This window comes from Mesoplodon densirostris, chromosome 9, assembly GCF_025265405.1.
Source record: "Mesoplodon densirostris isolate mMesDen1 chromosome 9, mMesDen1 primary haplotype, whole genome shotgun sequence".
In the NCBI taxonomy this organism is placed as follows: Eukaryota; Metazoa; Chordata; class Mammalia; order Artiodactyla; family Ziphiidae; genus Mesoplodon; species Mesoplodon densirostris.
In genome coordinates, this window is record NC_082669.1 from 81,915,365 (window position 1) to 81,928,607 (window position 13,243).

The 13,243-nt window shown below is 40.1% G+C and overlaps 1 protein-coding gene across 3 annotated transcripts in view; it reads right to left on the reverse strand.

Annotated features, from left to right (window-relative positions):
• CTTNBP2 (cortactin binding protein 2) overlaps window positions 1-13,243 on the reverse strand; it is a 159,398-nt gene that overhangs the window by 39,184 nt on the left and 106,971 nt on the right. For all 3 annotated transcript variants that reach the window (XM_060108190.1, XM_060108189.1, XM_060108191.1), the window contains 3 exons: window positions 9,519-9,794; window positions 6,583-6,678; window positions 5,293-5,372 (listed from right to left, as the gene is read on the reverse strand). In XM_060108190.1, coding sequence (XP_059964173.1) covers window positions 5,293-5,372; window positions 6,583-6,678; window positions 9,519-9,794 — 452 coding nt within the window. The remainder of the gene's footprint in view (window positions 1-5,292; window positions 5,373-6,582; window positions 6,679-9,518; window positions 9,795-13,243) is intronic.

A 13,243-nucleotide genomic window follows, 5' to 3' on the forward strand; every position in this document is an offset into this window, starting at 1 on the left:
CAAATGGGACCTAATGAAACTTCAAAGCTTTTGCACAACAAAGGAAACTGTAAACAAGACCAAAAGACAGCCCTCAGACTGCGAGAAAATATTTGCAAACGAAGCAACTGACAAAGGATTAATCTCCAAAATTTACAAGCAGCTCAATATCAAAAAAGCAAACAACCCAATCCAAAAATGGGCAGAAGACCAAAACAGACATTTCTCCAAAGAAGATATACAGACTGCCAACAAACACATGGAAGAATGTTCAACATCACTAATCATTAGAGAAATGCAAATCAAAGCTACAATGAGGTATCACCTCACACCAGTCAGAATGGCCATCATCAAAAAATCTACAAACAATAAATGCTGGAGAGGGTGTGGAGAAAAAGGAACCCTCTTGCACTGTTGGTAGGAATGTGAATTGATATAGCCAATATGGAGAATAGCATGGAGGTTCCTTAAAAAATTAAAAATAGAACTACCACATGATCCAGCAGTCCCACTACTGGGCATATACCCTGAGAAAACCATAATTCAAAAAGAGTCATGTACCACAATGTTCACTGCAGCTCTATTTACAATAGCCAGGACAAGGAAGCAACCTAAGTGTTCATCATCAGATGAATGGATAAAGAAGATGTGGCACATATATACAATGGAATATCACTCAGCCATAAAAAGAAACAAAATTGACTTATTTGTAGTGAGGTGGATGGACCTAGAGTCTGTCATACAGAGTGAAGAAAGTCAGCAAGAGAAAAACAAATACTGTATGCTAACACATATATATGGAATCTAAAAAAAAAAAAATTGTTCTGAAGAACCTAGGGGCAGGACAGGAATAAAGACGCAGACAGAGAGTGGACTTGAGACATGGGGAGGGGAGGGGGAAGGGTAAGCTGGGACAAAGTGAGAAAGTGGCATGGACATATATACTCTACCAAATGTAAAATAGATAGCTAGTGGGAAGCAGCCACATAGCACAGGGAGATGAGCTCGGTGCTCTGTGACCACCTAATGGGTGGGATAGGGAGGGTGAGAGAGAGGAAATATGGGGATATATGTATATACATAGCTGATTCCCTTTGTTGTAAAGCAGAAAGTAACACACCATTGTAAAGCAATTATACTCCAACAAAGGTGTTAAAAAAAAAAAACGAAATGGAGTTATTTGTAGTGAGGTGGATGGACCTAGAGACTGTCATACAGAATGAAGTAAGTCAGAAAGAGAAAAACAAATACCATATGCTAACACATATATATGGAATCTTAAAAAAAAAAGGTTCTGAAGAACCTAGGGGCAAGACAGGAATAAAGACTCAGATGTAGAGAATGGACTTGAGGACACGGGGAGGGGGAAGGGTAAGCTGGGACGAAGTGAGAGAGTGGCATGGACATATATACACTACCAAATGTAAAATAGCTAGCTAGTGGGAAGCAGCCACATAGCACAGGGAGATCAGCTCGGTGCTTTGTGACCACCTAGAGGGGTGGGATAGGGAGGGTGGGAGGGAGATGCAAGAGGGAGGAGATATGGTGATATATGTATATGTATAGCTGATTCAGTTTGTTATAAAGCAGAAAGTAACACACAATTGTAAGCAAATATAGTCCAATAAAGATGTAAAAAAGAATAAAAAAAATAGAGCTCAGATCAGGGTGATCTACTCATGTATTTTTCTAAATATAATAATTATTCACATTCATTGAATTATTAAATTACAGGGTTATTAATAAGCTAATAAAAGTTGCAAACTGGCTAAGAGAAAAGTTTGAGTTAATAAAAAGTTCAACTATTATAATGTTATTAGTGATTCAAACTCAATTAAGTTAAATGTCTCCTATTAACTCAAGGATGGAGACTTAAAATTCACTTGTATTATGTAGCTATTCAATGAAAGTATTTAAAATTAACATCATTGAAACAAAACCAAAAAGCCTGATTTAAAGGTTTCACTACGTTTGGTTTCCTGCATAAGGGCTTTAATACATGCATTTTATTTAGCACATTTACACACCTAGTAAAAACTGCTTACTACAATTATGCCTTAACCAATAGGTTAATAACTAGCATAAACTCTGATAACACTCATGAGAATAGAAGACAGCCTAGGTTCAATTCCTTAGATTTTACCACTTTCTTGCTGAGGACGACCTTGGGCAAATTACTTTGAGTTTTGGTTTATTCACCTGTAAAATGGGAGTAACTGGTATAAGGAGCTACCTCATAGTATGTTTAAATGAGACAATCTATATACTTAGAAGAGAGCTTGGCATATACAGGCATATCTCGGAGACACTGCAGGTCTGGTTCCAGACCACTGCAATAAAGTGAGTATCGTTATGAAGTGAGTCACATGACTATTTTGGTTTCCAGTGCATTTAAAGGTTATGTTTATGTTTATACTATACTGTAGTCTATTAAGTGTGCTATAACATTGTTTAAAAAACAATGTACATACCTTAATTAAAAAACAGTTTATTGCTAAAAAATGCTAACCATCATCTGAGCCTTCAGTGAGTGGTGGTAGTAATATCAATGGTCACTGACCACAGATCGATGACAACAAATACAATAATAATGAAGAGGTTTGAAATATTGGGAGAATTACCAAAATATGACACAGAGACACGAAGTGAGCAAATGCTGGTGGAAAAAATAGCACCAACAGATTTGCTCTACACAGAATTGCCAACAAATTTTCAGTTTGTTAAAAAAAAAAAAAACCATGCAGTGCCTATGAAGTGTGATAAAGTGAAGTGCAATAAAATGAGGTATGCCTGCAATAAATACTCAATAAAAGTCAGGTATTACTAGGTTTGCATATCTATCATATAGATTTTCAACAATTCAAAGACACCTCAGTATGACTATAGTTCCTGTGGCACCGGCTGGGTATGTGACTCTAGCTCAAGTCCTACCCAGTGGCTTCCTATCATAACTGGAATAAAATTCAAAGTCCCCACCTTGGTCCTGCATGATCTGGCTTCTGGTCACCTCCCAGACCTCATTGCCAGTCTAGACACTTTTGTACCAGCTGTTCCCTCTGCTTCAAACACCCTCCCCAAGGCTACAACCTTCACTTCATCTAGCTTTCTGTTTACGTATCATTTTAGGAAGGTTCTTCCTAACAACTCCATTCAAAAGCTTTCTGCCACCCCTTCCATTAGCTCTTTACCTCCTTATCTGCTTTATTTCTCTTTATACTTATAATTAGTACTGGGTATCACATTACAGATGTATTTTTTCATTTGTTTTTTATCTGTCTCCCCCCACTAGAATGTAAGCTCCATGAGGTCAGGGAATGCATCTTATACATAGCTATATCCTCTAAGTTTCTAAAACACTGCTTGCATTTAGGAGGCTCTCAACAAACAGGTGTCAAACAACTGAATTAAATAACTAAACCAAATACAAAAATGCGTCTCACATGGTTGATCTCCATAAGGGGTTTATACTCTTGTATGGAAGAAAAAACAGTCACAATGATTCTGTGTTGTTATTGCCTGAATCACTTTAAAGTGATTGCTAATGAGTGACAAATTTTCATTATCTGCATCCAAGGGTTAATTGTTGGATTTTAAAAAGCCCTTTGTGTATACTCATTAAATTGACAATAGAACTCACAGCTGAGTTAATTTAGCCTCTGGTTTGCTGGTCATCAGGAGCTAAACTGTTTTCTGCCTTACAAAGCATGCACACAAATGTACATGGAATGTGCCGTATATAGCGTGACTAGCAGACATTTCATTTGACAGACGTACTCAGTCAAGGCTAAGGTGCAGTTGTAATCAGCTGCATCACCTTTCTAGTCATTTTATCATCTAAACAGGTAAGTGAAAAGCCCTGATTCTACCAGCTGATTCTGCTGAAAGCCTAGGCCCACATTCCTGAAAACCAGTTGGTCACACTTCAACCTTCACTGAAGCAAAGGAATAAGACAGCTCTCCTTCCCATTTCTATGTAACACTCAGGCTTACTGTGATGCTTCAAGAAGGAAGCAAATGGCAAAAGCAAAGAAAAAGAGTGAATGTATCAGATTTAGAAGACACCATCTTTCCTAAACTGCAAAGCCTCTGAATGTTTATATGCTACTGTGGCTGCTTTTACAAAGGTCAGTCCCAATGGTGAGCCTCCCGAGATCAACTGAATAATTTTGAAAACTTCTTTATATCAGGAACAAAGACATCAATTCACAGTTAATAGAAACAACTTTTGTAAAAGGTCAAACCCATTCATTTTTAAAAAAGCTTTCCAAATTAAGGCAAAATGATTGTTCACTTAATGTTTTATACCTTCAATATTAGTTTTAGATGTGTCTCACACAGAGACACACGTGTGTCAGGGACTTGCACAATCCTGGCTTTATCTCTCACTGGCTCTGTGGCCTTGAGCATGTTATCTTACCTCTCTGTTTCAAGTTCCTCACCTATAAAATGGATGGTGTTTTCTACCTCATATTGCCTGCCATGTAATAAGTACTGGACAAATGCAAAGCATTGAATTTATCCATTTTGTATCTAGAATTTACTACTCTCTCCTGATAATCATATTCTCCTCCTTCCTTTTAATAACAGAACTACGTCCTTTAGCTTGGTGCATGGTTGCCCAGCAAGACCACACTCCCACTAGGCATGGACAAGTGTCTAAATTCTGGTCAATGGGATGTGGGCAGTAAAGGTGTGTATGGCTCCTCTGAAAGGAAGGAACTTGCCCTCCTGGCTCTCCTCCCTCAGGCTGGAACCTGAGAGCAGGAGTGGTGACTGTCTGACTAAGCCCACACACATGACGCCCAGGGGTAGCAGCCCTGAAGAGGGAAGGTGCTAAGACCCGCAGGGCTCACCCTGAGTCTTCCTCCTCCCTGGGTCCCTCATCTGCTGGGACTTGCTGTGTTTGAGAAAAATAAACTTCTATACTGTTTAAGCTATAATTGTTTCTGCTGAAGTGGCCAAATTAATACACTAACTAATGCTAGCATATTTACTCAATTTTAAATTATAAAAGTTCACAGCCAGGCACCTTGAAATCTATAGTCATTCTCTTCCATATTGATGATCAATTACTTGATGTCAAGTCCTTGTCAGGGGAAGACACCCTCCTCCTGCCCAAATTAAAACACTTGGCAGGTCACAGGTAGTGTCTAGGTCCTGGCAATGGACACCTGGATGACTGTGACAGAAATCGAGAAGGAAAGTACCAGGAGTTGTCCAGGGAGGGGGGCTGCTCAGGAAGGTCATGAGGTCAGAGCACAGAGTGCGTGTCAGGGCTGGCAGTGTAAGAACCTACTTGGCAGGTCCACCTACCAGCCTGAGGTAGTTCTGTAGCATCTGCAGAGGGATCATAGAGGCATAGGTCACGCTACTGAGGCAGCCTTCCTGCGGCCCTGTGAGAAAGAAGCAAACGGAAGGAAAAATGGACTCTTCTTGTGAACTGTATAGATGATCAAAACATAAAAGAGCCTATCATAAAAGATACAATATGTTTATTGACTTATGTAGGCAGAGCTGACATTTGGCCAAGAGGCACCAGTGTGCCTTTACCATCGTGAAAATACTGTAACACTTTGTATTGACTGACGGCCCCTGCCGCTGGCCTCCCAAGAGCTCCCCAGCTGCCCCTACCTTCCCCCAGGAGCCCACCCATCTGCTGTCAATCACTACCAGGGCATTCAGATCCGGGCTCCAAAACTATAGTTTGTATTTGCTCTGATTGCTGGATTCAATATTTTACTGTTTATAAGCAAATGTCATCAGAGATCATCCCAATCCTCAGAAAGTTCTAGCCTTGCCAGCATTAATGTACGGGTGCATTCCCAAACTCTGTCCCCTGCCCCCGACCCCCTTCCGTGTTCAGCCACTCTCTCAATATGGTGTTTCAGCCTGAAGGAATTTTCTGGAATGGTCTCACACTTTTTTTAAACTTAAGTGTCATTCAAGCAATAAAATAGAACTTTATTAGTTCAAACTGAATTTTTAAAAGCTCCATTCCCAAACCTGGGAAATGCATGATGAAATCAGTAGCCTTTTAGAGTTAAGGGCTGAGAAATTGAGAATTTCTATACTACTTACTAGCTTTATGTACTCAGACAAGAAAATCAATCTCTCTGAGCCTCAATTTCCTTGTACATAAAGTGAGGATAAACATAAATACATATCTTAATTGGGCTGTTGTAAGGATTACATGAATTTATACTTGTATTGTGCTGTACACAACAGAGCCTAGCACAGAGTAGATGCTCACTGAAATTAGCCTGTACCCTAATAATCACATGGACTTAACAGCAATAAAAGACACTGCTCTTAACATGGTATCTGTCACTCTCTTATAAGCACATCAGTTTGTTCCTTAAGAGAAATGCAATCAGAATCTCAGCAATCAATGATCAGGACAGGCGTCACCACAGGTATCAGAAACATGGCTTTTGATTTTTCCTCTTCTTAAACATTTCAAAAAACATCTAATTACTTAGTAGTGGGAGTCACACATGTGTGGCCTGAGGACACAGGACAAAACCATGCAGATTCAGAGCCTGTGCTGTGAAACACTCACGATGCAAAGTCTCTCAACATCACCTCAGTCTGGAATACCCTTACCTGACAAAAGCGCAGTGACCTGCTCTGCTTTATTCGTTCTCATAAAGTCCCACGGGGACTGGGTGAAGCTCTGACCTGCTGACCACGGCACATTTCCTAGTTCAAAAAAGATAAAATGAAATATCAAGAGAAGCTTAAAAGTAATTCTTCTTATAAGAGTCAATGAACGATCTCCTGTGTGAGACCCCAAAGGACTCCAGAGCTTAGACTGTCAGAGACACAGACAGGCTATGGAAAGGGTCACACAAAGGGTTAACTCCCTCGTACAATTTTTGTGGATGGTCAAGAGGAGGCCTTCAAGCTACAGCCTTCTCCAAAGCTGTTCTTACAAGGGATTGAAAGAAACCTGGTGAAAATACAACCAAACACGTCCAGGGTGAAGTTTTCTAGAACAAAGCAGATCATAACCTTTCATGGTTCTTCCACTGCCTGTTTCACAAAGCCCGAGCACTTTGGATAAGATAACAGGTCCTTTATGATCTGGTCCTTGCCCCACTTTCCAACAAATTTTTGGATTCTAGTAAAAACAGTTAACTTCAGGGGCTCAGAATAAAGCAAACCTTTTCACAGTCTTGGCCCCCTGCTCACTCTTGCTCAAAAAAGGGTCCCAATTCCTAAGTGTCCACCCTGGGGAGGCGTTAGTCCTCAGTACTTGTTTCCATCTCTTCCTTCCACAGATCAATTCTCAAATACCTATTCTCAGCACACCTCCAACACACATGCATACCCTACCTGTAACTCACTGCTTCTCTGTTGCCCTTGGTCCCTTTAATCCAGTTGAGGTTATCAATAAAGTTACTTAAATACATACATAATAACAGTGGTATGCAGGCATACCTCCTTTTATTGTGCTTTGCTTTATTGCCCATTGCAGAGCTTGTGTTATTTACAAACTGAAAGCTCTTGACCCTGCATGGAACAAGTCTATCAGCGCCATTTTTCCAACAGCATTTTCTCACTTTGTGCCTGTGTAACATTTTGGTAATTCTCACAATATTTCAAACATTTTCGTTATTATTATATTTGTTATGGTGATCTGTGATCAGTGATCTCTGATGTTACTATCGCAAAAAGATCATGACTTGCCGAAGGCTCAGATGATAGCTAGCATTTTTTAGCAAAAAAAGTTTTTAAATTCAGGTATGTACATAGTTTTTTAGACAATGCTATTGTACACTTAATAGACTGCAATACATTATAAATAATTTTTATATGCACTGAGAAACCAATACATGTGACTCGCTTTACTGGGGTATTCTGTTTATTGCGGTGGTCTGGAACTGAACCCGCAATATCCCTGAGGTATGCCTGTAACGACCAGTTATCAACTGGCCACAGTCAGGTACTAAACGAAAGCCTTTACCCACAAAACTCAATGATTTTTAGATCTGAAATGCTACTTGGGTGCCCCGCACCTCTGGGACAAGAATGAACACCGGAATGGCCAGGCCTTAGCACCCACTGCTCACAGAAGTACCTGGATCTGATGCTGGTGAATACCCATTTGCCTTCCCCAGTTTCCAGATCAGCTGGATGAGGGCTGAGGGTGGAGGGCCATTTCCTTCAAAACATAGCCGTGAGGACTTCGTTTATTTGACCCCTGGGCAGAACCACACCTTAAATAATACTGCATTTGCTGGGCAAATGTGTTCCTGAGAATCATTTATGACTTATTTTTTAATGCACTTCTAAAATTATATAATAATTCTTCTGGAATAATTATTTTATGATTATAACAATGATCCATAAAATTAAGTTGTGAATAATTTGCTTTAAAAGCTATTGGTGGGGCTTCCCTGGTGGCGCAGTGATTGAGTCCGCCTGCCAATGGAGAGGACACGGGTTCGTGCCCCGGTCTGGGAAGATCCCACATGCCGCGGAGCGGCTGGGCCCGTGAGCCATGGCCGCTGAGCTTGCGCGTGCGGAGCCTGTGCTCCACAGCAGGAGAGGCCACAACAGTGAGAGGCCCGCATACCGCAAAAAAAAAAAAAAAGCTATTGGTAATATATGTTTTGAAAGTGATTTAGCATATATGTGTGAACAAAATAAAATACTTTCTAATATAATAAGCTGATACATTAATCGCATGGTGAAAATTGCCCTTCCCTCAATCTTGACTATTCTTTTGCAACCTGGTGCTATTGAAAATACACAGGCTTTCCTCTCAGACAGGCTGGAATTTGAGTCCTGACCGTGTGACCTCAGGCAAGTTAACTTGTAACTAGTTATCTGTAAATGAGCCTGTTGTAAGGACTCACTAAGGTCTGTATATAAATAAAGCTCCCAGCACAGTCCTGACATCACAGGAGGTTCCCCATAGATGTCAGTTCTCTTAGTTCGACAGGAAAGAAACTAACCAGAAACAACTAACACTTATAGTACACTTACTATGTTTATCAGAAAGCAAATCTTATCTTTGTAAGTTCTTTGGAGTCCTATCAAACAGAAACAACCAGGTATCACCCTGACTCATTCCAAGTGGGAGCTTCGACTGTATTCTTCATTAAAATGCTTCTTCTAACTCTAGACTTTATTAGGACTCCCATCCAAAGGTAAGGTGTTCATACACTACTGCATCTCTGGCACAGCCCAAGTACAAACTTGGAGCTGTGTTCAGAGCTTGTGTATTAGCAAGCAGCTGCAATGTGGTTAGTTTCTTGCATTTATCAAAATAGCAAGTGCAATCACAAAGCCTCATCAAGGGCTTTCATGTCCTTTACTCTCTGGGTATTATTTGAGGCATAAAAGCATTTTTATACCAACAGGCAACATTATGTAATGGTTGCATTATGAATACTCAAGTTTTTCAGCACCAGCAGCTGCCACAGTGAGCTTTGAATGTATTTAATCAGTGAACTACGTATCAGGTTAGGGAGCCCATGAACGTAAATAAACCCAGAAATTTAACTTTCCCTTCATTGCTGGACTGCTGATACCTAACGTGATGGATCGCACGCTGCTTGCACCGAGGCCAATGCTAGAGTCAGTGGTGCTATTAAACGTCATGTCTTCCAGACTCCACCATCCATCAGAAGAGATTGCTTGGAAATGATTTGTCAGAGCTTGACTCACTGCTTTTGAAAAATCATCCCATGATGTCTGTTTGCGAATATTTAAAGCACATATTGTGTTTTCACATTCAAAATCATCGGCACCGTAGTTGCCTGGTTGAATCTCACCCACTGAAATCCTTAAGGGTATTTTAAGAGCATCTGTTGGAAGAATGAAAGAATTAGGGGAATAAAATCCTGACAGGAAAAAAACCCAGAAAACATCTTACATAAAACAAACAGATATAAACATTTTAAAAACAAAGCAAAGGCAGCTATCCTTTTTAAAATATCATCAATTGAATATTCGTCTACTGGAGTAAATTTTGGTCTCCCAATCTCTTCACAGTTTCTTTGGAACCATGTTGCTTGAACTGTTTATCTTTCCTTGTCTCTTTGGCCGGTTCTACTTCCTTGATTCTTTCCCTTCAGCAAGGTTCTCAAATTCTTTCAAAAAGCATCTGAGAGGGCTTCCCTGGTGGTGCAGTGGTTGAGAGTCTGCCTGCCGATGCAGGGGACACGGGTTCGTGCCCCGGTCTGGGAAGATCCCACATGCTGTGGAGCGGCTGGGCCCGTGAGCCATAGCCGCTGAGCCTGCACGTCCAGAGCCTGTGCTCCGCAACAGGAGAGGCCATAACAGTGAGAGGCCCGCGTACCACAAAAGAAAAAAAAAAAAAAAAAAAGCATCTGAGAAAACTAGAGCCCTCTCTTGACCTCCCTATATCACCTTTTCTCCTCACCTTCATCGATAACCTCATGAAGAAGGCAGGTTACAGCTGCGTAGGTCAGTGTGCTTAGGACAGTGGTTTCAGACTCATACAGACCTTGGGCTCGGCCTCAGGGTCAGCTTTCTACTTAGCCCTGTGTACTTGGTAAACAGACTTCATCTCTCTATGCCCCAATTTCTTCCATAAAATGGAAGGAACGTACAATTGAGTTGCTATGAAGAATAAATGAACTCACGTTTGGAAGGGATTTAACACACTATTTGTTTAACACATTATCTGTTAACACACTATCTCACAAGAACTAGTAAGTACTTGATAACTGTGAACAGTGCAGTAGAAGCTTTTAAAATGATCTTTCCAATCTCTCTGTGACACCAGCGGACTGGGGCCCCCTCCCAGGTGGATAGCTCCCCATGTACTTGTTTTCATGAACGGAATTATATGCTTACCAAGAGCCACTTGTGTTTAATCCCAAATCTTCTACGTCTGTTGAACTCATTACTATAATTACTCATTACTATAATTAGTAAATTAAATATTCCAGATACTGATGAAATGAGTTACTATTCCTATGAGAATCAGAACACTTTTGAGACTGAACAGAGGAGTTGCTATAAACAAGTTTTTAGTGAGATATGGATGAGACAACTACATAAAATTAGAAAAAATTTAATTATCTCTAGACAGATACTGCCTTTAGTTTGCTTCATAAATATGTTTAAGTCCTCAAACAACAGAAACCACAGACAAAGCGTTAAAGATGTGGTTTGTTCAAATAAGAATACGTGGCACTTCCATCAGCAGAACCATATCAATATAAAGAGCTTCACCTAAAAGTTGATGAAAGAATTACTTGGTGTGTTTTAAATTAACATGAAATGTTTAAAAATATGTTATTTTTATGATCCTCTTCTTACACTGACATTTTTCCATTAACTGACCACCTATTAGATTTTATTTTTGGTCTTCATGTTACTTAGCAGCTTGTGTCACAGCTGATCTCTCTGCTCTCCGTTACACTCCTCCTGGATTTCCTCACACCTCATTGGTCACCCTCTAATGTTGTTCCTTTGCTGGTCCCTCCCCTTCTTCTAGATTTCTTGATGAGAGTCTTGCAAGGCTTGTTTCTCTTAGTTTTTCTATCTGTGTTCACTGCCTTCGAGAGCTCATACGGTCCCATGACTTTAAATACCATCTCTGGACTGCTGACTCTCAGATTTACAAATCCAGCTCATACTCACTCCAGAATTCTTGCTGACTTGACATCTCCTACATAGATGCCCTAACAGACATCTCAGATTCATAATTCAGAACATAACTCCTAATCTTCGTTAGCAAAATCTGCTTCACCCACAGCCTTCCCCTAGACAGCGGATGGCAATGCCATCCTGCCAGTTGTTCAGACTGAAAACCTTGGAATTATCCATGAATCCCCTCTCTCGTACCTCACACCCAACCCATCAGAAAGTTCTGTTGGCTCATCTTTGACTATATCCAGGACCGAAACGTCCTCATTGCCTATAGTCCTGAACTGAGCTGTCATCCCTGGCTCTCACCTGGAACACTACATTAATGGCCTAACGTTAGGCCTGTGACTTCCTAGTTTGTTTTTTTTTTTGACAAAGCAGCCAGAGATACCATTAAAACATACACCATTCTTAATTAGGAACATTGCCAGGGTTGGCCTTTTACAATTAGTATGAGATTTCTTTGATTTTATCTTTTCTTAATAGTTATTTTTAAAAAATTTTTATTGGTGTATAGTTGATTTACAATGTTGTGTTATTTAGAAGCTCACTTATGTTTACTAAGTTGATAAAAGCAAAATTTAAAATGAGATAGCTAAAAAAATAGAATAAAATAAAATAAAATGATAGCTAACAATGTCTTTTTTTTTTTTTTTTACAGGGTAGGAATACTTACAATGTTCCTGAATTAAAAAATGACAAAAATTCTTAAAAAAAAAATGTACACCAGGTCCCGTCACTCATAAGCTCAAACACAGAAATGGTTACCTTAAGTCCCAACAATGGCCTACAAATTCTAGTTAGATCAGGCTCAATTCCCATCCCCTCCTGCAACTTCTCTGACCTGTTTTCCTACTTTTCTCCCCTCACTCATTATAACCCCGTCACTCTGCCCTGCTTGCGGTTCCTCAGACACAACAGATATGCTCCTACCTGTTAGGGCCTCTGTCCACTTGATGCTCTGCCTGGAAAGTTCTTACCTGAGAGATCTACAGAGCTGCCCCTTCCTCGCCTCCAAGTGTTTGCTCAGATGTCGTATCAGTGAGGCTACCCTGTCTATCGTTTTAAAAACTGAAACCCACCCTCTCACTCCCCATCCCTTTTAGTCTTTTCCATAGCACGTATTACCAGCTCACATACCATACAATGAATTATTGCTTATGTTTATTGTTTATTTTCTGACTCAATGTTAGAATGTAAGCTCAAATCCAACTACTGATACAGCTGGCTGACTGGATGGACTGAGTGATAATCCTGATAAGAGGTCACAATATTTCATCTGATCTAGCACTCCATATTCATAAAGCCACAAGTGAACTTTTCATAAATGTTCAGAAGTATATACTCTTAAAGATGGAAGGGACCCTAAAGATCATCAGTTATCTTCCTAGACAGGTAGGCAACCAGACGTTGAGAGATAAGGGACCTGCCTGCCTACATTCATATGATCAGCTAATAGCACACTAGACGGCCATGATTCCTCATAGCTTCCTAGTCTCATGTCTAGAAAGACAATCTAAGTCACAAGAAAAGAGCAATAATTATTTAAAAGCTGTCCAAGGTCAGTCAAATACAAGGAAGACCTAGCATTATTTCAATAACAACTAATTCTGTAAAAAGCCATTCTATGTGGAAA